The following is a 26,236-nucleotide window of genomic DNA, read 5'->3' as shown; positions in this document are numbered from 1 at the left end:
GCGGATTACAGGTGTCGATTTGGTTATCTGCAGACCAAAATTAGTTAATGGGTGGCTTTCATGGGAAAAACTAACAGAAATTGCTTTTCAAAATCTGACCTCATTCTTTGTAGTAATTTGATACTGCAGGGCTGAAGTAACATTTAGAATCTATGATAGAATTGTTTCTCTTCTGACCCACTAACATTTCAATGTTTAATTGGTGACAGTCAGAGACTTGTGACTGAAATAAGAAGCTGTGAATATCTGAGGTGAGCATATTTAAATTCATGAATTATTTATTTACATTTATTTCAAATGATTTAATGTCTTAAACAATAATTAATTCAATTATATAGTAATTCAGATTTTTGGATTGACATGAATTAGAATTGATTGGTTGATGTCTTTTTCTTCCTCTGTTATAGTGTCGCTCTTCTTACTATTATGTTTGGCATTACTGTAATATTTCAGGCGCTGGTGGCTGTTTTTTGAGGCTTATTTCTTTTAGAGATATTAGTAAATTCTAAATGAAGTACATTGCCCATGTGTTTTAATTAATTTGTAGAATAATTAACACAGTAAACTTACAAAATTATTACAGTCACAGAACACCTGTAGTATTTCTTTACATTCTGAGCTCAAATCTTGGTGAGGTTAGTTTAGCCTTTTATCCTGAGATTGATAAAAATAAATTGCAAGTCAAGTACTTGATGTTGGATCTTATAATACACCCTAAATGAGAATAAAAAAGTAAAGACCCCTTTTCAAGGTGCAATCCCATGAATGACCATGAGATTGCACCTAGAAAGTTCCCCTCCAAGGCACAAGTCTTGGCAAGGTTGCTTATGGAAGACCAGTAGTTACCCATGCATACCAGGCTCCTCTCTCCATGCCACTGATATTATCTAAGGGAAAGGCAAAGACTGATATAGCTTGGCACCAGAGACATTGCAACTCATTCCTCTGAACTGGAGTAATGTGAAATAAAGTGTCTTGATCAAGAACACATCACAGAGCCCGGTCCAGGAATGAAACTCACAAACCACTGAGCCATGCAACTTTGTGAAAAATTTGGAGGGAAGTTTTGTCAAATAAGTTGCCTTTATTAAGGAAATGTCTAAGATGAAAGCACGTGGCTTAGGGGTTTTGATGTTTTACACTTCATCATGAGACCCTAATTTCAATTCTCAGGCTAAGTGGTGAATTGTGTTCTTAAGCCAAACACTTTCTTTCATAGCAAAAACACATTGGTTTGTACTACTCTAGTCCATTTAGCTGTAAATAAATAATACTGTGATGGATTGGCGTTATTCAGAAGGCAATGTTAAGATCTTGATCACCTACACACCAAGAAAACCAAACAACTGGCCCTAAAAATCTCTAGGACACAAGGCAGGAAGCCCTTTTTTTAAAACATAATTTGCATTAAAAAAAAGAATAAATCTTTGATGAAATAATAACGAAAATTTTTGAATTTAGATCCAAAATCTTTAAAACAAGTGGTTTATGTATGCTAAAACATGGGTCTATATCAGGTAGGTTAGTAACAAGAGGATTGACATCTTTGTTTGTTTAGGGGTTAGACTCAGATATTTTATGTCATTTATCCTTTACTTGTTTCAGTCATTAGACTGCAGACGTGCTGCGCGCACCAGCCTAAAGAATTTCTTACTTGAATGTATCAACCACAGAACTTATTTTTAAAGCCTGGTACTGTTCTCTTTTGCCAAATTGCTAAGTTTAGGGGACGCAAACACACTAACACCAGTTGTTTAGCAGTGATGAGGGACAAACAGAAACATATTCACACACACATACATGCATGCATATATATGTATGTATGTATGTATGCACGTGCATGTATGTATGTAGATATATGTATGTATGTACATATGTATGTATATATATGTATATATATATGTATGTATGTATGTGTATACATGTAAATATATGTATGTATGTATATATGTATGTATGTACGTATATGTATGTATTTATATATATGTATGCATGTATATATATGTATGCATGTATATATATGTACGTATGTATGTATATATATGTATATAGATGTATGTATGTATGTATGTATATATGTATATATATATATTTATGTATATATGTATATATGTATATATACGTATGTATATATGTATATATACATATGTATGTATATATGTATATATACGTATGTATGTATGTATATATGTATATGTATGTATATATGTATGTATGTATGACTGTGTGGTAAGTAGCTTGCTTACCAACCACATGGTTCCGGTTTCAGTCTCACTGCGTAGCACATTGGGGAAATGCCTTCCACTATAGCCTCAGGCCGACCAAAGCCTTGTGAGTGGATTTGGTAGACAGAAACTAAAAGAAGCTTGTCGTATATATATATATATATATATATATATATATATATTATGGCCGTTCCTTGATTGTGATGTTGAACTTAAAAATGGTCTATGACTATTTAATTTTTTCCCACTAGGCCGCTGGTGGCAAAAAAATTCTACAAAATTTTTTTGCCACCCTATATTGATTAATTATGAATTTTCTGGTTAATTCCGTAATGGAATCGGCGGTTTATATTTATTTGCTGCCGATAAATTTGGCGCGAGTGCGATGATTTGAAAATTTTAGGTCAGATATTGCCGAGGCAGGGACGGGAATGCCTCGTGAAAAATATCTGTTCCGACTTGGCTATTTCTTACTGATGAATCTAAGGGCCTATGGTAGATTGGCTTGATTAATTTAATCAGGTTAGTTTACCATTAAACAGTAGACGAAACGGTGCATCGTATAAGAAATTACAGGGTAAATGTTTTTTAATTTTCTCCTGGTTTACGGAATTGATGTTATTTTACGGTTAAAGCTTTTGGCTGTTATTCTAGTGGGTGAATGGCCTATTATGGCCGTTCCTTGATTGTGATGTTGAACTTAAAAATGGTCTATGACTATTTAATTTTTTCCCACTAGGCGCTGGTGGCAAAAAAATTCTACAAAATTTTTTTGCCACCCTATATTGATTAATTATGAATTTTCTGGTTAATTCCGTAATGGAATCGGCGGTTTATATTTATTTGCTGCCGATAAATTTGGCGCGAGTGCGATGATTTGAAAATTTTAGGTCAGATATTGCCGAGGCAGGGACGGGAATGCCTCGTGAAAAATATCTGTTCCGACTTGGCTATTTCTTACTGATGAATCTAAGGGCCTATGGTAGATTGGCTTGATTTATTTAATCAGGTTAGTTTACCATTAAACAGTAGACGAAACGGTGCATCGTATAAGAAATTACAGGGTAAATGTTTTTTAATTTTCTCCTGGTTTACGGAATTGATGTTATTTTGCGGTTAAAGCTTTTGGCTGTTATTTCTAGTGGGTGAATGGCCTATTATGGCCGTTCCTTGATTGTGATGTTGAACTTAAAAATGGTCTATGACTATTTAATTTTTTCCCACTAGGCCGCTGGTGGCAAAAAAATTCTACAAAATTTTTTTGCCACCCTATATTGATTAATTATGAATTTTCTGGTTAATTCCGTAATGGAATCGGCGGCTTATATTTATTTGCTGCCGATAAATTTGGCGCGAGTGCGATGATTTGAAAATTTTAGGTCAGATATTGCCGAGGCAGGGACGGGAATGCCTCGTGAAAAATATCTGTTCCGACTTGACTATTTCTTACTGATGAATCTAAGGGCCTATGGTAGATTGGCTTGATTTAATTTAATCAGGTTAGTTTACCATTAAACAGTAGACGAAACGGTGTATCGTATAAGAAATTACAGGGTAAATGTTTTTTAATTTTCTCCTGGTTTACGGAATTGATGTTATTTTACGGTTAAAGCTTTTGGCTGTTATTTCTAGTGGGTGAATGGCCTATTATGGCCGTTCCTTGATTGTGATGTTGAACTTAAAAATGGTCTATGACTATTTAATTTTGGCTGTTATTTCTAGTGGGTGAATGGCCTATTTTGGCTGTTATTTCTAGTGGGTGAATGGCCTATTATGGCCGTTCCTTGATTGTGATATATATATATATATATATATATGAATGTGTGTGTATATGTTTGTGTGTCTATGTTTGTCCCCACAACATCACTTGACAACCGATGCTGGTGTGTTTAAGTCCCCGTAACTTAATAGTTCGGCAAAAAGAGACTGACATAATAAGCACCAGGCTTACAAAGAATAAGTCCGGGGTTGATTTGCTTGATTAAAGGTGGTGCTCCAGCATGGCTGCAGTCAAATGGCTGAAACAAGTAAAAGGGTAAAAGAGTATATGTATGTATGTATGTATGTATATATGCATGTATATGTATGTATATACATATATATATATGTATATACATATATATATGTATATATGTATATATATATATATGTATGTAGATATGTATATATATGTGTATGTATGTAAATATGTATATATATGTATGTATGCATATATGTATATATTTATGTTATATATGCATTTATATATGTATATATATGTACGCATGTATGTGTATATATATATATATTATATATATATGAATGTGTGTGTATATGTTTGTGTGTCTATGTTTGTCCCCACAACATCACTTGACAACCGATGCTGGTGTGTTTAAGTCCCCGTAACTTAATAGTTCGGCAAAAAGAGACTGACATAATAAGCACCAGGCTTACAAAGAATAAGTCCGGGGTTGATTTGCTTGATTAAAGGTGGTGCTCCAGCATGGCTGCAGTCAAATGGCTGAAACAAGTAAAAGGGTAAAAGAGTATATGTATGTATGTATGTATGTATATATGCATGTATATGTATGTATATACATATATATATATGTATATACATATATATATGTATATATGTATATATATATATATGTATGTAGATATGTATATATATGTGTATGTATGTAAATATGTATATATATGTATGTATGCATATATGTATATATTTATGTATATATATGCATTTATATATGTATATATATGTACGCATGTATGTGTATATATATATATATATGTATGCATGTGTATAAATATGTATGTCTATATGTGTGTGTGTGCAAGCCATATCCAGGAATGCTGTCAGTAAGGTGAGGGTTAGCAACAAGTATAGTGAAGAATTCCGGGTAGAGGTAGGCATCCAGTAAGGATCAGTCCTCAACCCCCTATTTTTCATCATAGTCCTCTAGGCAATAACAGAGTAATTCAAGACAGGATGCCCATGGGAGCTCCTCTATGCTGATGCCCTTGCTGTAATTGCTGATTCTCTATCAGAACTAAAGGAGAAGTTTCAAGTGTGGAAGCATGAATTAGAATTGAAGGGACTTAGAGTCAACTTAGCTAAAACCAAAGTCCTAATAAGTAGGAAGGCAAACAAACCACAAATCCCTTCATAGATACGCACATATATGCATATAAGGGTAGATATAAGATGCGCACATCTAGATATACCTACATACATGCATTATATATATATACATATATTGTAACGACAGTGGATGGATGTGTCATGCGTGTTGATTTTGTCTGCATTTGGATCTATGGAAGAATTTAAATGTGTGATAGAACTTACGACAACATGTAGAAAAAGGATTGTTTTGTTAGTTTAGTAATTGCAGTGAATTATGTATTAATATTTGGAAGGCTTCTTTTAGGCATAATCCACAAGTGGATTGCTGGCCTTGGTATGGGACCCCAGTATCTATTACGGCTCAGGATATCCTGTATGGTATCCTATTTATTAGATGGTGCATATGGTTGGCTAGGGAGGTAGATTTGCTATGCTCCTCATATTTAAATGAGTTAACATGTGCAGAATATATCTGTTTAAAATTAATAGTAGATATGATATAGTAGTTAATAGAATTATGCCATATATTGTGGACCATGAATTTGTACACTACATTAAATCCTCTGCAGTGGGCTTGCAACGGGCATTCGGTCACAAATTTTCCCTTTCTAACATATTTATACCTTGTCTCTGATGACGGAATACCCACTGCATGGATATGTTAACCAACCATTTGGGTTTTTCCAGAAACTGCTGTAAGACTTAAAACTCACCCAAATGAATTTACATTGTTTACAACAGACGGATATTTGTCCTCATCTTGTTCGTTGTTAACACAACATTTCGGCTGATATACCCTCCAACCTTTATCAGGTTTCTTGGGAAAATTTCGAACCTGGGTTCTCAGTCGTAAGGTATTTTCCAATAGTATTATTATTATTATTATTGTTCAGGTCATGCTTGGAATTAAACTCGGGATCTTGAAGTTAGAAGCTCGCTCTCCTAACCGCTATGCCATATGCCATGGGATGAGGACAAATATCCGTCAAATGTAAATAATGTACACAATTCCTCATCTCTTAAATATAGAACCTAATTGAATTATTCTAAATGACTTGAGATACTTGTTCTGCCTTGGTTTTCATTTTTCCTCATATATACATATACATATATAATGTATATATATAATGTATATATATATATATGTATATGCATATATATGTATATGCATATATATATATATATATATATATATATAATAAATATTAGGGAATAAATCCAAATTTACAGGGAAAAAAAATCAGATTTAGGATTAAATCCAATTTTATAGTAAAATATTATATAATATTAATTAGAGACAAAACCACTATTTTGCAAAAACAAACAAGGAAAGACTTAATCAATACATAAAATTTTAATAAAAAGTAAAAAAAACCGCCACTACAATTGTTTCATGTCCTGATCAGGACATGAAACAATTGTAGTGGCGGTTTTTTTATTTTTTATTAAAATTTTATGTATTGATTAAGTCTTTCCTTGTTTGTTTTGCAAAATAGTGGTTTTGTCTCTAATTAATATTATATATATATATAATACAATATATATATATATATATACATACATATATATATATATACATATATATATATATATATATATATATATATGTGAAATAGAGATGAATAATCTTGTAGTAGATTAATCAACAGTTTAACCGATACCTTAGTAGCAAAAATCACAGCAGTAAACAGCACAGTTGGAGGTACAACCATCTGGCGTTGCAACCGTGCGTTGGTGCGGATAATTGAAATTAAAACATTATTGGTGATTGAAGAAATGGAGCTGAACGCAGATTGAACAGAAATCGTTTTATTTCATTCTACACGTGTTCGAAAGGCACAAATTACCAAAATCCGATTGAATAATGGGACCATATTGTGTCTTTCTCTTCAGGAAGAAAAAAGGAAATCCGTTGGAAAAACAAAAACAGAACAGAGGCGGAGCAAAAAACAAATCGAACTGTGCTCCTAAGAGCCCATGGCGAAACTGTTTATCAGTGTATGTTGAGAACCGGTGGCTGAAGAATTCAACGGGTCAGGCATCGGTCAATCATGTGGGTGAGGGTGTATAGATGTTCTTTGTGACCGAGAATAAAGATCTGACTATTTAAAGAATATTGGATGTTTTATAAGAGGCGAGAAAAAATCTACTTAGAGACGTGTGTGTGTGTATACTGTTCTATATATGTGTGTGTTGGCGTAGGGGTAGAAAACATTTTTTGTGTACGTGTGTGCGTTTGATCGTTCGGCTGTCAGTGGCTACTGCCGTGATAACCGTTGGGTGGCAGAAAGAAAAAAATAAAAAATTATATATATATATTATGTTTTATGTGTGTGTGTGTTCATCTAAGCCTACCTTGTCAAGGAAACCCCCCGCTGTGAAAAAACCAAGCCCCGTTTGTCTTACAGGAGTAATTCCCCTTGCAGTGGTCAATCGTAGATATCTTAAAGGCTATTTCAGAATTTGTTACACCAGGGCTATGGGTGCCGGTATTATTTATAAACGCTATTTAAAGGCCAGATAAGTGTAACGCCGCCAATGGGGGCATCGAAAAGCCGACTGTAAGAGCCCGTTTACCATCCGGCCTCTGGCAAACAAAATATGGAAGAGTTCGGAGACACAAAGGTTGCACTGTCTTCTGCCCCTATCAAATGGGAGGGCCACCGACAAAATTGACCATTCCAGCCTATAGCTTAAGTTCGCATCCTTCAGTCGCCATATTAGCTTACTGAGTCCCGTGGTCTGGCGCTTGTTCACGTCCCGAAAAGTTGCGTAATGGTTGGAGACACGCAAAGACAATCTTGAGGATGATGCCCCTACATAAGTGAAGGCATCTGAGTCCGTGTAAACCTTGCATTGGTAGACGGCGTTTTTGATCTTGGAGTTCGCCGACGTGAATCTTAATCTGCTAGGATTGGTTTCTGAAATTAGAACTGCGTTCCTGTCACTATATTCGTTCCGAGACCTGCAGCCGCTTACTACTCTATTTTCCACTACGTCACTATTAACTATAGGAATAACCCCTGATTCTCCACTATCTATCAGAGTGCTGTCATTGCTACTGCCCGTGGTACTGCTATTGCGGGAAATGATGCTGGGGATGCTAATGGGGCTCTCTACCCTACTCCCATTGTTACCGTCAACCACAACACCCCTTTTTATAACTAAACCCCTAGTGGGTACTCCCTGGCTGGAGCTGAGATTATGTGTCACTGTACTGGCTCTCATATCATTATTACTACTATAATTATTCCTACTGGGCATTAAACCGGGAGCGGAAGAGGCTGTGCCTCCGGAAAAAGGTGATAGGGTCTTAGTAAGTAGCCTATTATTATGGGAGGCGATTATCTGGGCGAGGTTTTTAGTGTTGGAGAAAGCTATCCTAACTTTATGTGAGTTAACCGTGGAGTAATATTTGGAATTTCTGGGGAAGTTATTGGCGATGGCTTGTCTAAACAAGCATATTGTTTTTTGCTCCGCCTCTGTTCTGTTTTTGTTTTTCCAACGGATTTCCTTTTTTCTTCCTGAAGAGAAAGACACAATATGGTCCCATTATTCAATCGGATTTTGGTAATTTGTGCCTTTCGAAACACGTGTAGAATGAAATAAAACGATTTCTGTTCAATCTGCGTTCAGCTCCATTTCTTCAATTCACCAATAATGTTTTATATATATATATATTATATATATATAATACATATTAATATATATATATATATATATATATATATATACATATATATATATAACATATATATATTATACATACATATATAGTATACATACATATATATATATATTATACATATATAATACATATAATATATATATATACATATTATATATATACATACATATATATATATATACATTATATATATATACATACATATATAATATCATATATATACATATATATATATATATAGACTATATATATATATATATATACATATATATTATACATATATATATATATATATATAATACATATATATATATATTATATATATATATATATATATATATACATATATATATATATATATATATATGATATATATACATATATATAATATATATATATATATATATATACATATATATATATATATATATATATATGTATATATATATACATATATATATATATATATATATATCTATATGTATATATATACATATATATATATAATATATATATATATATATATATATCATATCTATATATATATATATATATATTATATATATATATATTATATATATATATACATATAAACTTAGATAAACTTAGATATGTTCGACCAATGATTGGTCCAGGCCATGTCTAACTTAATAGCACCACCCGATAGAATTGTTTGAATCCTGTTTAAGTCAAGTTTTGTTTATGGTCCATTCAAGTAGTGAGTTTTTGTTGGGTGAGTTGTATCCAATTATGGGTAGCTTATCTGGTATTCCTTGAAGGAATCTATCCAGACCCCGTTTAAAGTTTATGGGATCCTTTTCCTCTTTGATCTCTTTCGGGACAATGTTAAATAGGGCAGGGCCTGTTGAGGAAAAGAAATTATGTTGCAGTGTACATGTATACTGTGATCTTGAATTGGGCAGGGGACGTATGGCCCGTGGTCCCAGTCTTGGATGAACCTTGAAGCTAATGTTCAGGTTGTTTGGGCAAGGTTGGCGGTATATTCTCCACATCGTACAAATGATGTACCGCTCATGGCGACGCTGGAGAGAGTAGAGTTTCAAGGCTTTAAGGCAATCCCAATAATCGAGAGCAGCCATGCCTTCAATTCGTTTAGTGAGTGCCCTCCGGGGTGATTTAATCCTCGAGATGTTTTGTCATGTATGGGGAGACCAGAGTGGGCAGCAGTATTCGAGGTGTGGCCGTACAAAGAAGGAGAAAAGTGGTATGATGACACCTTGTTCTCTGGACCGGAAAGTTCTTAAGATCCAGGAACTCATCCTATGAGCTATATCGACCTTCTTGTTGATGTGTGCACTCCAACTGAGATTGTCATCAACAATTACACCCAGGTCTCTAATATTGTTAGAGGCTGTGAGCGGTTCCCCTGAAGGAAGAGAGTATGGCTGTTTTAGTGAGGAATTTCTTCCAAAATGCATCAGCTCAAATTTTCCCTCCTTCAGTTGCATTTTGTTTCTGTCTGCCCATTGACTCACAGCATATAGATGAGACTGGAGTTGAGTTCGGTCTGCTTCTTCATTGACGATTTGCTGGAGTTTAGTGTCATCAGCAAATATTTTCACTTTGCATTGGAATGGCCAATTTTAGATATTATTGTATTTTACTCACAAGGTATTGGAATTTTATATGTATATCATTCGGCTTAAATAATGGGTCTTCAAACACAATATCCCTGCATATTTCATATCTATTTTCATTCCCCCACTTCACTCTGTATTTCATATCTTATCTAAATTAACAATTGCTTAACAATTTACTCACACTGTCTGTGATGAAGGGATTTAATAAATATCCTGGAAACAGCTGCAAGACCTTCTATTTATAGATGTTCTAAAATCTGCACAGCCTTGTTTTTTTTTATCTCATTCTAGAAAAAACAATATTTATATATGCACATGCTGATATATGACTCCATTGGACTCCTTATTTGCATAATCATCGAATGTGGAGCTTAACTATGGTCTATCCATAGCACTTAGTCAGCCCATTACCTGACACCTTTGGGTTTTACACCATTACCTCTCATAACTTCTCTCTCTATGTATGTATATCTATATCCATCTATCTATATGCATGTATGTATGTGTGTGTGTGTGTGTACAACAAGTTTCTTTCAGTTTCATTCAACCAAATCCATTCAAAAAGCTTTGGTTGGTCCAGAGCTAGTGTAGAAGACATTTGCCTGCTTTAAATAAGCTGGAAGAAGACCAATATTTTGTATTTTGTATTTTTGTGACATATTGAATAATTTAAGCAATGTCTGCTTATATATTTACATTGTATCAAAATGTCTTGCACGTGAAACCTTCACTTTGTGTTTTATTTCTATTTGCAGTTCTTACTTAACAGAAAGAGAGTCTATCAAAGAAAAACTGGTTTAAAACATAGTTTAACAATCAGATTTAAAATGGTTTTCCTTACTGATGGTACCCTAATGACATGGGAGGAGATTAAACACTATATTCCACATGTCAAGAATCAAGCAAGAATGCAGTTTGTTCATCAGTATAAGAAATATAAGGACCTGAAGAACTGTCCATTTTACTGGGGCGATGAGGTAATATTAAGTTACTATAATAAGTTACACATGAGAAGGGATGAGAGGGAGTGAGAGAGGGAGAGAGAGAGGGAGTGAGAGAGGGAGAGAGAGAGTGTGTGGCAGATAAACAGACAGAGTGACAGTGACAGAGAAAGTGAAGAGAACTTGTCGATTTTACATAAATTCACCACCTCATATTCTCTTAGAGCAATATTAGCCACCTCTGTCCGCCATTATAACTGTAACGTCATTCATGTGTAACTAACTGGCACCCTGTCAGTTATGTTGATGAGGGTTCCACTTGATCCAACCAAAGGAACAGCCTGCTCATGAAATTAACGTGCAAGGGGCTGAGCACTCCACAGCCATGTGTACCCTTAATGTGGATCTCAGGGAGATTCAACACGACACAGAATGTGACAAAGCTGGCCCTTTGAAATACAGGTATTACTTATTTATGCCAGCTGAGTGGACTGGAGCAACGTGAAACAAAATGTCTTGCTCAAGGACACAACGCATTGCTGGGAATTGAGCTCAGGACCTTACAATCATGAACTTCTGGTTGCCAAGATCAAGATGCGACTCTGCAGTGTCAAGCGACCACCTGCTTGCCAGAAATTTGATACCAGCAATATCGGTCCATCATATGCCACTGAGATCAGAAACCACTTTGAACTGCTCGCCATCGAAGAGAATCAAGAAGCAGAAGAAATATGGGAAAAGGTGAAGGAAATTGTCATTGAAACAGCAGAGAAACATGTACTGCACAAGAAACCCATACGATCAGCAAAGTGGATTTCGGAGAAGACTATTGCAATAGCAGAAGAAAGAAGGAGAGCAAAGATGACGAGAAGCAGGGATGAAGTGCGGCGCCTGAATGCAATGTTCCAACAGGCCACCGGGAAGGACAAAGAGAAATACTGAAATGAGGAATGTGCAAGGGCAGAGGAGGCATACAGGAAAGGGAACATGAGAGAACTTTACCAACATGTAAAGAAGACCCGTACAGCTTTCATGGCCAGACAAGCAACCATCTGAGGGAGAAATGGTGAAGAACTGCATGACCAAGAAGGGATCAGGAAAAGATGGAAAGAGTACACTGAACAGTTGTATGCAGGGAGCAACCTCGATGAACAGGCAGAAGAGAAGCCACTGGAACTGTAACTGTAACTGTAACTGTTGGCAGTATGCATCAGCTGTTATTGTTTGATTATGAATTATTTCACATGTATTGCACCATACACTCAGAAGAATCTTCCTTGGTTGCAGGCCACTTCTGGGTTTCTGAGGTAGCTCATCACAACAACTGAATCATTAACATTTATGCTTAATATTATGGTAAAACATCCATTTTTCATCTCCAGTGATGACTCTATTAAAAAAATGCATCTGCAGCTCATGAGATCACAATGATGCACAACAGTCAACACGTTGTTTGCAATTGTTTGCGGAGAGATCATGTAGGATCCATTTTCCAACATTTGTCACTTTACCCAGCCTTTCCAATTCATGATAAATGGTGGAGGTATGGCTCATGTTGAAGCTGTGCTTAGTTCTCAAAACTGTAAAAGTTGGGTTTACTGCAACAATGCATCAAGATCCAACCGACTTGGGAGCCCTTCTCTTAATTCATCTTGCAGGCTGCAGTCCCTATTTCTGAATACTGACAACCATCTTCTGCATGCTATTTCAGTCACAATGCCATTAGCATCAGAGTTTTGGATTGATTTTGCTGCTACACTTATATTATTCATTTTTTGAAATCCATTAAGATTAACGTAACAAATATGTTCTTTGCGTGGAGCAAACATGGGGGCCAAGACAACAACTTCAATTCTGTTATCAGATAGAAGACAATGAAAGAAAATGATATGTTAATGATTTCATTACATTTCAAATAGAACCAAGAAATTAAAAACCTATAAATCTAAGACATTTACTTTAAAAAATGGACAGAACTTTCGTTACAACAATGCTTAACCCTTTAATTGTCTAAAGCATTTTCATTAATCCTTGGTTCGTACGTTTTAAGTAACATAAAGCTTTCCTTTCATAGATACCAAGTTATTTTGATGGTTGAAAAAAAAAACCTGAGAATGTGTATCATATATGATATATAGACACCAAGGAAATATTTCCTGTGTATCACACGTTGATACACAGGACAGGCAAATAACTAGATAACCCCAATAGATAACCAAATAACTAGAGATATTTTACTAAATTCTTGAGCATATGTAAACGTGTTTTGTGTGTGTCTTAACATTTTGCCTGTCCAAACCATCTTCATAACTTTATCCTAAACGCCCATCCTTGTTTTCAGATTTTTAGTTAACTTTTTGTTTCATACATTCTGAGTAATAAAAAGCTTTTATTTCTTAAGTCCCAAGTTACTCTGGTTGTTGAAAAAATTTGGAAGGTGTATCAGATGTGATGCATAGATACCAGGGAAATATATCTTGTGTATAACATGTGATATACAGCATAGGAAAAGGGTTAAAAATGATCATGGTTGGATTCTGGATCAACCAGTAAGAATGGAAACCATGCCCTCAGATCACTGTTGTACCTCCTAACCCTTTTCCTATCCAAAGCATTTTCATAAGTTTGTCTGAAACGTCCATTTTTTTTCAAGCTTTTAGTTAACCCCTGTTTCATATGTTGAGTAATGTAAAGTTTTCATAAGTCCTAAGTTACTTTGGTGGTTGAGAAGCATTTATCTTGTGCATCATATGTGATGTACAAAGACCAGAGAAATATGTCCTGTGTATCACACAAGGATTAAAAACAATTGTGGTTGGATTTGGGGCTGACCAGTAAAATCGAAATCCACACCATCTGGTCACTGTTGCACCCCTTAACTTTTTACCACTCCAAAGCATTTTCATATGTTAGCCCTAAAAGTCCATGCTTGTTTTCAGCTATTTAGTTAACCCTTGTTTTATACAACCAGAGCTAGTATAATGCTTTTGTTTCATAGGTCCCAAGTTACTTTCATGGTTGAAAAGAAAAATAGGAATGTTTATAATATATGATGCAAGAGCCCCAGGGAAATACATCCCGTGTGTCACGTGTGATAGAAGAAACAGGCAAAGATTGAAAGGAGAGTTTAAATCAATGAAGCAAATGCACATGATTGTTTTTAATCAACATCAATAAGCATATGTGTAGCTGTGTGGTTAAGAAGATTTCTTTCTACTCCTACAGTGCAGCACTGTGTCTTTTACAAAAGCCTCGGGTTGTTCAACAGTTGGATTTGGGAAATGGAAACTGAAAGAAGCTTGTCAGAAATAGATGGATGAATAGATGGATATTTTTCATCTTTATAAGTTTCTTATGTAATACTGTTACCGCATCTGGGTTGGTGCCTCTGCTAATGTTCTTTCTCTCCTTCATGATGTCCTACAGTGAATTTCTCACATTGTTAAGATCCCTAATCAAGGGACTCATTTTTCTATTCATTCTCATTCTTTCACTGTTGTCCCGCATTCTCATTGGAATTTCTACTCTAATAATTTCTTTCCTCAAACATATTTTATATGGAACACCCTATCTTCTTCATTCCCTGACAGATATAACTAATGTCATATGCAGGTATGAGCATACTAGATATTTGCCCCTGAGTTACTTATGGGTCTCATGCCCCATTTCTGATCTATGAATGCCGTTGTTTTCTGTCAATAAATAAATCCTATAGGGTCCAGGGTATTGATTTGCTTAGATGTTAATAATGCCACTAAAATGACCCTGGATTTAATCTCAATTCTTTTAAATCTTGTATTGATTAAGAATTATGAATTTTAGAACAGTTTCTCATTTTATCCCATTTTCTTTTGGAATTCACAACAAACTAAGGTGTTGCTTGGGGCTTGTTTTAATTTTGGTTCCTTTGTCATTTTGTTGAGAGTAAATTCTAAAGAAAATTATTAAAACTTAAAGAATAAAATCTAAGGAAATTCTTTTAAATCTTGTATTAATCATTCATAATTTTTAGAGCAGTTTCTCATTAAATATTTTGTCCCCTTTACTTTTGAAATTCACTACAAACTAAGGAGTTTCTTGGGGCCTCTTTTATTTCTGGTTCCTTACCATCTTGATGGGAGTACAAAATTTTTTTAAACTGAAATAATAGAATCAAAGGAAAATAGCTCATATCAGAATACAAAGATGACAATGTGCTGTTTATTATTTTGTTAACATCTGTTTCTGTTATTTATATGATTCTCATAAATAACTATTCTGACTTTTTTTTAGATCGAATATACAATGTTACAATTTGACCATGAAAAACGAATTGTCCAGTTACTTTTGACTTCTACAACTTTACTTGAATCTTCTGAAGTAAAAGCAATTGAATCAAGGTGAGTGTAATTAAGTGAACAAATTTTACATAATTTTGGGTGATAATTAAAGTCATTAATAAACAAGAATTTGGGGAGAGAAAGAAGAGAAAAAGTGAAAGGAAGTAAGAGATAGATGTGTGCTTTAGTTTCCATTAGTAGAACTTGTTTCTCTTTTCTGTCTCATGAGTTCCATTCCCAGTGGTATGTTGTGTCCTTGAGCAAGACACTTTATTTTACATTGCTCCAGTCCACTCAGCTGGCAAAAATGTATTGTATGTGTATTTCAAAAGACTGCCTTTTAAAATTCTGTGTCACGCTGAATCTCCCTGCAAACTACACTAAGGCTATGCATGTCTGTGGAGTGCTCAGCCACTTACACATTAATTTCATGAGCATGCTGTTCTGTTGATCGGATTGATTGGAACCCTCATCGTCGTAACTGACAGGGGTAATAAAAGTTACATTGTGAGTTCAAACCCCGTCAACTGTTAGCTTAATGACTGATGCAATCACATAGCTGTAATTATAGAATTATGGCAGCTCTGATGATAGAAAAGTGATGTGATATTAGCAGTTGAATCATGTGTGAGATGCATGAGATGTTTGTGTCTGCAAGGACAGGAGCTGTGAGTGGTGTAATTTCCTGCAGCCATTGTTATTGCCATCACGTTCCATAGCGGAAGTTGAGTGGGATAAATTCTTGCTGCAAGTTGGCTTAAGCATTTTGACTACCAATTCACCTTCACATTACTCTTTAATCTATTTGAGAGAAAAAAGAACACATTGGATAATGTATATCTATCTGTATGTATGTATGCGATTGAGAAGCATAGTGTGAGTGAGATTATCAGAAGTTTTATAATTAATTAAATTTTTAGTCAAATTATTTAAAATTGTAATTTGAATAACCTTTCTCCCCAACCAAAACAATTAAAACATTGTAATTAATTTTTTGAAAATTTTCTGCTATCTAGTTTAATAAATGTAATTCCTCATTAAAAAAAAAATATTAAAGTGAATGGTCTCCAGAATATACCGAATATATGATTGAAGGCAAACCCAGGAATCCTTTTGGTAATTCCATCACTGATTTGAATTGTATAGAAGAACATTTCAAAGAAAGGTAATCATAATGTTTTAAATTTATTTTATAGAGAAATATTTAACACTCTATTCATTTACTTCTAATATTGTTCATTTTGTTCACAATAACATCATTGTTTTTTTTTTTGGTGGTAGTGTAGGGGTTTCAAACACACAGATCTCTGGTGACCATATCTTTTAGCCTGTAATGTCTGTTGTTTATGTAATCATTGACACTTCAAATACTATATTATGTGTGAGTAATTATGAAAATATACAACACAGCAGGCACAGGCTGGAAAAGGCCCCTGGTATGCCCCAGATCAGATGGCTGGATGTGATTAAAGAAAACCTTCAATTTCTGCATATGCATATTTATGTGTGTATGTTAATATATATACACATTTGTATGTATCCATGTATGTGCATCATATAATCCTCATCAACTTCATCACCATTTAATGTCCATTTTTCTCGCTGATTTGGCTTGGCTGGTTTGATCAGACATTAGTCTGATTTGGCATGTTATCTATGGCTGGACACACTTCCTAGTGCCAACCACTTTACAAAGTGTACTGGGTGCTCTTGCATGGCACTACATGAGCATTTTTACATAGCAGTGGCACAAGTGCTTCTTACATGGCACTGACACAGGACTCTTGCTAACCAATTCTCTTCGCCAAGGATAGCAGCCCTAACATTTCTGACGTGGAGTATGGTTCCTCTTGAGTACAGCGTTATGCCAGGTGTTTTGGTTCTTTGTCCTCTCATCTGAAAGGTTTGACCTCCTTCAGGACTTCATCTTATGTCTTCCTGTATTTCCCACTTTCGTGTGTTCCATCTATTTTGAGAGATCAGCACTTCTTTATGGAGCTGTCGGCATCCATTTGCATCACATGCCCAAACCAGTGCAGTCTTCTCTCTTGCACACTGCATCTAATTCGTCTTATGCCTGACATCTCTCTCAAATTACAAGCACTCTGTTGAACATGTACACTTACATTGCACAACCAAAAGAGCATATTAACATCAATGCTCTCTAACATTCACATGTCCTCTGCATTCAGGGCCCATGTCTCACCACCATGTAGAAATGCTGTCTGTATATATGCATCATTGTAAGCTATGGACACAAAAGAGGTGCAGTGAAATAATAGGAAGGTTATCAGATAAAGTAGAGTTTGTTCAGGGAAGGTGTATAGGATCCATAAAAATACAAAAACTCAGGAAATTGATTCTCTCAAATGCCCTAGTGGCACATTAGAGGTAGTAGATAATTTCTGCTACTTAGGGGACCAAATAAGCAGTGGAGGAGGGTGTATAGAGAGTGTATTAGCTAGAATAAGAATAGGATGGATGAAATCCAGAGAGCTTTTGCCTCTGTTGGCTAGGGAAGGTTTCTTTCTCTGACTGAAAGGTAGATTGTATACACAATATGTTCTTTATATATATATATATATTATATATATATATATATATATATATATATATCATCATCATCAGCATCATCATCGTTTAACGTCCGTTTTCCATGCTGGTATGGGTTGGACAGTTCAACCTGTGTCTTGCAAGCCAGGAGGCTGCACCAGGCTCCATTATGATCTGGCAATGATTTTACAGCTGGATACTCTTCCTAATGGCAACCACTCCATGAGTGTAGTGGGTACTTTTCACGTGCAACCGGCACAGGGGCCAGTGGAAGCTGGCAATGGCCATGATCCATTGGTGCTTTTTATGTACCACTGGCACATAAGCCAGTCAAGGTGGCACTGGCATTGGCCATGTTTGGATGGTGCTTTTTACATGCCACTGGCACGGGTATCACAACTACAATTTTCATGTTGATGTACATGATTGAATAGGTCCCCTCAAGCATAGCATGTTGCCCTATGATCCAAGGTAATTAAAGCAGGTTGCCCTACAATCCAAGGTAAGCACAGCATGTCACGCTACGATCCAAGCTAAGCACAGCAGGTAGCCCTATGATCCAAGGTACTTTTGAATGGGCTGGGGCTGGTTATGCGAAACTAGTGTAGGATGCAGCCATGAAATCACTTTATTTGCCGACTTTTTGCAGTCATAGCATATATCTAGAGGTCTTGGTCTTTTGTCATTGCCTCTGTGAGGCCCAACGTTTGAAGGTCATGTTTGACCACCTCATCCCATATTTTCCTGGGTCTACCTCTACTCTGGATTCCTTCATCCCTCCGTATTACATGGCCATACCAGCACAAACATCTCTCTCGCATCACATCCGATGCTTCTTATGTCCAACATTTCTCTCAGGGCGCTTACACTCTGTCTTGTGTGCACACTGACATTACACATCTAACGGATCATGCTAGCTTTATTCCTTTCGAGCATACGCATATCCTTCACAGTCACAGCCCATATTTCACTGCTGTGAAGCATGGCAGTTCACACACATGCGTCGTACAATATATCTTTCACTCTGAGCAAGAGGCCCTTTGTCACCAGTAGGGGTCGAAGCTTTATAAACTTTGTCCAAGCTATTCTTATTCTAGTGGTAATACTCTCTGAGCATCCACCCCCACTACTAACTTGGTCACCTAGGTAGTGGAAGCTATCAACTACTTCAATTTTTTTCCCCTGGAGTGGGAGTGGATCTGTTTTCTGAGCATCTGTGATGTTTATTGCCCCTGAGCATCTACTGCACATGAAAGCTATCTTCCGGTTATTTTTCCTTTGATGTTGCTGCACTTCTTCTATGTCCATAGGTTACACTGGGTACACCTTATGGAGTTTCTACCTACACCTTTTCTAAAGATTGAGCAGGGATACCTACCTGAGGCTGTGTGTGATGAGTTCGCCTTCCTACTTACTAGAACTTTGGTCTTTGTTACATTGACTCTAAGACCTTTTGTTTCTAAACCTTGCTTCCACACCCGAGCTCCCAGGGGAAACCCATCTTGAATTCCTCTGTTATTGTCTGGAGGACTATGATGAATAAAAAGGGACTGCAGGATGAAGCTTGGTAGACCCCTACTTTTACCCAGAATTCTTCACTATACTCATTGCAAATCCTAATCCTACTAATGGCCTCTCTGTGAAGGGCCTGTACAGCCCTTATTAACCGTTCCTCGATCTCCTTCCGGCATCACCCACCAGATAAGGGATCAGGGGACCCAGTGAAAGGCTTTCTCCCGGTCCACAAAAGCTAAGTAGAGGGGTTTATCTTTAGCTAGGTAATTCTCCTGCTGTTGTCGAACCAGGAATATGGCATCATTGGTTCTTCTACCTGGCACAAAACTTGACTGCATCTCATCTAAGCAAACTCTCTCTCTAATGAGAAGGGCTATGACCCTCTCCGTGACCTTCAGCACCTGATCCAGCATTTTGATACCTCTGTAGTTATTTCTATCTAGAGCAGTTGACTATGGTGCTGTTACTCCAGTCATTGGTTCTGACTCCATCATGAACCACCTGGTTTACAATGTGGGTTACTAGGCCATAGCCCACACCAACAGATTTTTTAAGCATCTCAGTGGTGATTCCTGATGGGCTGGGGGCTTTTCTTGGCTTCATATCCTTAATCACTTTAAATACCAAGGAGCTGTCTCTTCGGCTAGCTGGTCCCTCTACTGTGTCAACATTTGGCAATCTCTTCTCCTCCCATTCATTCTCCACATTCAGCAGTCTCTCATAATGGCTTCTCCAAGACTCTTCCTTTTCCGAATCATTAAAAGCAAGTGCACCATAAACCATGCAGACACATTTCTATCCTGTGACATCCAAATTTTCTCTCATACACTGTCTTGCAATCTGAAATACCTCAGTTCTTTGGTCCTCACATCGTTGGACATTGGTAAACTTCTTTTCTGCTTCACCCTTGGCTATGTATACCTGCTGCCTAGCATTCCTTTTGGGTACCTGGTACAGTTCCCTGTTACCCCCACCCTTCAATGCTTTCCAGGTCTATTTCTTTGCTTTAATGGTTTTGTCTACCATACTATTCCACCACCACGTAACTCTAGGTCCAGAAGGGACTTTGCACCATCCACAGACTTGATCTGTGGCACTCAGCAAGCTGTTCCGTTGGAATTTCCAGCTACCCTCTATGTCCGATGTCTGTAGCTCCTCCTCACTCTCTTCAAATTTCTTGATGAGGATGTCCCTAAATCTCTGAAGGGTTCTTTAGCTTTCATGTCTTTCTTTTTGGTATTGATCTGCTTCTAGGTATCCTTCTGGCTTCGAAAGTCACTAATGACTAGCTTATGCTGGGGGGGGGGGTACGTTCTTCACCTGGGTGGGTCTTTATATTTAAGAGCAACCCTGTGTCCCACTATTTTGTGAGGATGAAATCAATCTGGCTACTAGAGTCCCCTAATTAATAGGTTATTAGGTGGCTGTCTTGCTTCCTGAAGTTAGTGTTCCAGATTAAAAGGTTACATGCATCACAGAACGCCAGTAGCCTAGTTCCCTCATTGTTCCGGGCGCCAATACCATGGCCCGTGTGTACCCCAGTGAAAATACCAGGTTCCCACCCAACATGCCCCTTAAAGTCTCCAGCCGCAAAGATGGTCTTCCCTATGAGCTATATGACATACTTGTTTGGGCAGCTACTTGCATGTGTCTTTGCCAACCGGCAGCAGAATGGGTTTATAACACAGATCTGTGAGCTGAGAGTGGATATAATTCTAATGAAGGAACCAAAGAAGGAGGACTTAGAAGAGAATTTCCAGCCCATCACTCTGCTTAGATTTTTGCCAAAGTACTATATGTTTTGTTTTATGTGTATATTTTTATGTATTTCTAGACATTCACATATATACGTAAATGATAAACTTCTGGGAAGTTTTACAGATTTTTACAGTTACAGTGATGGCCTCAATTTGCATTTTTCGAATCATATGTATGTATGCATGCATGCATGTGTGTGTGAGTGTATGTATGTATAATTTTAACTGATTTTTATGCCCATGTGATTAATATACAAAATTTCCCTGTCTTTTTTTTTGTTATATATATTATTTATATACACATTTTCCCAGCTACTATATGTTTTCTAACTTGCAATGTATCCATCCATCCAAAATGTATAAAATCTGTTTTGTTCATTTTTATGACACAAAATCAAAAATCCATCATATTAATATTTTAGACGCAAATCAATTAAACCCCTCCTGGGCCCAGACCAAATTCTCCTGACCATAACAGCTTTTCCTAGGTAAGTGAAATCTTGAACCTAATAATTTATTTTACATCTTTCATCTTTTACTTGTTTCCACCATTAGACTGCGGCCATGCCAGAATATTGCTATGAAGAGTTTTTAGTTGAACCAGTACTTTTGTTCTAAGCCTGATACTTTTTCTGTCGGTCTCGTTTGATGAACCACTAAGTTATAGGGACTTAAATAAACTAACACTGGTTGTCAAGCAGTGATGGGGACAAACACAAACACATGCATATATATATATATATATATATATATATATATATACATATATATATATATATAGATATTGATATATATATATATATACAACAGGCTTCTTTCAGTTTCTGTCTACCAAATCCACTCTCAGGGCTTTGGTCAGTACTAGGCTATAGTAGAAGACATGTACCCATGGTGTGATTCAGTGGGACTGAACCTGGAACCATGTTGTTGGGAAGCAAGCTTCTTGTCACACCTGTGTCTACATGTTTATTATACATGTTTTCTATGTTTGTTTGTGTATTTGTAAGTGTGTGTGTTTTATATAAGTGTATTTTGCTTGTGAAAATTTTTCTATGGCGAGCTGGCAGAAACGTTAGCACACTGGGTGAAATGCATAGCCGTATTTCGTCTGCCATTACGTTCTGAGTTCAAATTCCACCGAGGTTGACTTTGCCTTTCATCCTTTCGGGGTCGATAAATTAAGTACCAGTTATGCACTGGGGTCGATGTAATCGACTTAATCCGTTTGTCTGTCCTTGTTTGTCCCCTCTGTATTTAGCCCCTTGTGGGCAATAAAGAAATATATTTATATAAGTATTTGTAAGTGGCTTAGTGGTTAGGGCAATTGACTTACAATCGTAAGGTTGTGGGTTCCATTCCTAGCGATGCATTGTGTCCTTGAGCAAGACACTTTATTTCACAATGCTCCAGTCTACTCAAAAAAGAATTGTACCTGTAATTGAAAGGGACAGCTTTTTCACAATGTGTGTCATACTGAATCTCCTCATGAATTACATTAAGGGTACACATTTCTGTGGAGTGCACTTGAACGTTAGTTTCATGAGCAAGTTGTTCCATTGATTGTATCAACTGGAACACTCAACATCAAAACCGATGAGTGCCAATACGTAAGTGAGTATCCATATTTGTTTTCATTAGAGATTTATGTACATTTTTCAGATATCTTTTAAGTTCACCATCATCAATTCATGCTTGTTTTTTTTCAATTAAGTAATAATCAACTATTAATGGTGAGATACTGTGGAAATATTTTCCTGATCTTTCCTCACATCAAACTTTATTCAAGGTGAATTGATGGTGGTGAACTCTCCTGTGATGAGTTCATGGTGATGAACTTACAGGTAATCTATTTTTCATGTAAATAATATGTTTATTTTTTTTATGTAACTGTGTTCCTTTTTCAGTAATTTTTAAGTATGTTCAAATGTGTGTTTTTCATGGGTCATATAATTTATGGACTCCTACAACAATAACATCAAAATAATGATGGTCTGGATCCTTCATTAGAAATGGGGGTTTGAAGCAGGAATTACATGGTGTAATCATTAGTAAAATGAAGCTAGAACATAACAAACCAGATATAACAGTAATAGACAAGGAAAATCAACTTTGCTGACAGATGAGCCCATCATGTCCACTTGATTCTTGGATTGTGAATAAAGACAATGAAAATTAAAAAAAATACAATCCTTTAAAATTTGACATTGTGAGGATTTAGAATATCAAAATTGTAATGGCTGTACCTGTAATAATTGGTGAATTAGTGACTGTGAGTAATGACATACACAAATGATTGAAGGAAATTAGGATGGAATGTCCTTTGCCTTTTAGGAACAGAAAAGATTATCAGAAGGGTTTTTAGCATTTGAAGGTTTATTAAAATCATGTGGATATTTGAGGTTACAGACAGTAACCCACTACCCAAATAAGTTCTGCAAGGAATAAGACCAATCCTGAGATAGGTGAAATAATGATGATGATGGACTCTCCTATCAGAGATGACATATGAGTGTTCAGCTTTTACTGAATGACTTGCTGAAATGATTTGTTTGCAGTGATCAAATGCATATGCTGCACAGTAGCTCATTCCCTCCATCAAATTGACGTTGCCTGAACAGGTGCACAGTGTACCACATGTCACTGCATCAAAGTGATTGCTGAGCAATGTGAGATGAAGTGTTTTTCTCAAGAATACAACACACCACCCAGTCTAGGAATTGAAACCACAGTCTCACTATTATGAGTGCAACACCCTAGACCATGCATCCTCAATAATAATAACAATAAAGGTTTTAAATTTGTCACAAGACCAGCAATTTCAGGGACACAATGTCGTTGATAACAATTCTGCCACCTCACTGGTTTAAGCAGCAGCAACAACAACAACAACAATAACTCGTTTAAATTTTTAAATTCTTCTATTTCAGATTGGGCTGCCCTAACTTCACTTTTCCCTCTTATGAAGCAGACAAACATGCAACTGAACTTCACCAATCAGTTTTCATAGCAGATGCTGCACTGTGTTGCCAGATTGAGTACTTCATGTGAGCATTAAATTTTTATTATTATTCTGTAGCATAGTAAGATGTATTACACAAAATATCAATGAGGATGGATAAAAAAAAAACAGCAAGTCAATTATTGGGGCCAATAATACATACACACTCACAAACACACACATGCATACATACATACATATATCAGGTCATCCCATATGTTCTGTCCAATTTTACATTTTTTATTTTGACTGAAATTTAATAGTATTTTAGAATGTCTAATGGAATTAAAAATTATTTTTATGCAATTGTGTACATTTAAACTAAGAGCAACATACAATTTACCATGGAGCACAGCAATAAATAACTCTCTTTTCTTGATATCCTAATTAAAACAGTCAATAACCACATCAAAACGGGCATCTTCTATAAACCCACAGATTCTAAACAATACCTATTATTCAACTCATGCCATCCAAAACACATAAAAATTAATATACCTTATAATCTAGCAAAAAGAATCTGCACGATAGTTTCAGACACCTATACTCATGAACAAAGACTCCGTGAACTCAAATCAATACTAATCAAAAGATATTATCCAATATCATTAATAAATGATGGCATTAAACAAGCTAAGGAAATAGATATATGAACATTAAGGGAAGTCAACTGAAATTACTACACCAGGCTTAAAAATACTCCCATACATCTCCACACATAACCCTAGAAACAACGAAGCCTTCAACATTATCATCCAGAACCTACCCATCCTTACAGGAGATAAAACAATGAACAAACTTTCAGGCTCACACAAAATTATCAAAAGCAAAATGGAACCTAAATTATTGAAAAAAAATATTAACCAGTGAAAGACAATATCCATTAACAACGGAACCAAAAGTGAAAAAAATGTAATCGACCTAACTGTGGTACATGCCACCACCTTTTGGAGTATTCTAAGTTCCACTTTAAACAAGGTGAACCATTTAAGATTAATTCAAAATTCACGTGTGCCTTGGAAAATCTAATCTATGCCATTATATGCTTAGGGTGTGGTAATCATAATATTGGCCAAACAGGAATATCAATCCATTGAAGAACCACTCTCCACAAAGACCAAATCAGTCGCCCACAATACATACAGATACAAGTCAGTGAACACATAGAAAGGTGTGCTAGGAACCTTAATCCTAATTTCCTAATTTTCTCCTTCTATCAATGTTAACAGAACACCTCAAGACAACAAAGAATGAACAAAGAGGCAACTTTCATCAATAAATATCTTCCACAACTAAATATGAACACATAACTTAATACAGAACACTACTAACCTTTCAATTTATACCACCCATACATCCCATACACGTTACAGATCTATATCTACCTTAATTGCTCCAAATCCAGAAGTACTTACCTCCCTTGCAAATAATCATTTTACTCAGGGACTAGTAGACCCGACACCTTTTGGTAATCGGTGTACATTCAAAGCAGTGATCAGCAATTTTACAAAATTGGTATGCTTTTGAATCTCT

The 26,236-nt window shown here is 36.0% G+C and overlaps 1 protein-coding gene across 1 annotated transcript; it reads left to right on the top strand.

Annotated features, from left to right (window-relative positions):
* The first annotated feature begins 137 nt into the window (after window positions 1-137).
* LOC118768329 (glutamate--cysteine ligase catalytic subunit-like) lies at window positions 138-24,753 on the top strand. Its single transcript, XM_036514573.1, has 6 exons — window positions 138-251; window positions 11,376-11,597; window positions 15,834-15,940; window positions 16,938-17,045; window positions 22,128-22,193; window positions 24,633-24,753. The coding sequence occupies exons 2-6, from the start codon at window positions 11,448-11,450 to the stop codon at window positions 24,751-24,753; spliced, it is 552 nt and encodes a 183-aa protein (XP_036370466.1). The 5' UTR covers window positions 138-251; window positions 11,376-11,447.
* Window positions 24,754-26,236: the final 1,483 nt, after the last annotated feature.

This window comes from Octopus sinensis, linkage group LG28 (assembly GCF_006345805.1).
Source record: "Octopus sinensis linkage group LG28, ASM634580v1, whole genome shotgun sequence".
NCBI classification, from domain to species: Eukaryota; Metazoa; Mollusca; class Cephalopoda; order Octopoda; family Octopodidae; genus Octopus; species Octopus sinensis.
The sequence above is the reverse complement of the archived record's forward strand: the minus strand, read 5'-3'. Positions and strand labels throughout refer to the sequence as shown.

What these genes read in the sequence shown, in the direction of transcription:
- LOC118768329 (XM_036514573.1), top strand. Translation starts at nt 11,448, where the DNA reads ATGGTTTTCCTTACTGATGGTACCCTAATGACATGGGAGGAGATTAAA. An exon ending in GAAGAACATTTCAAAGAAAG is followed by an intron (nt 17,046 to 22,127) that starts GTAATCATAATG and finishes TTAATATTTTAG; the next exon opens with ACGCAAATCAATTAAACCCC. An exon ending in ACCATAACAGCTTTTCCTAG is followed by an intron (nt 22,194 to 24,632) that starts GTAAGTGAAATC and finishes CTTCTATTTCAG; the next exon opens with ATTGGGCTGCCCTAACTTCA.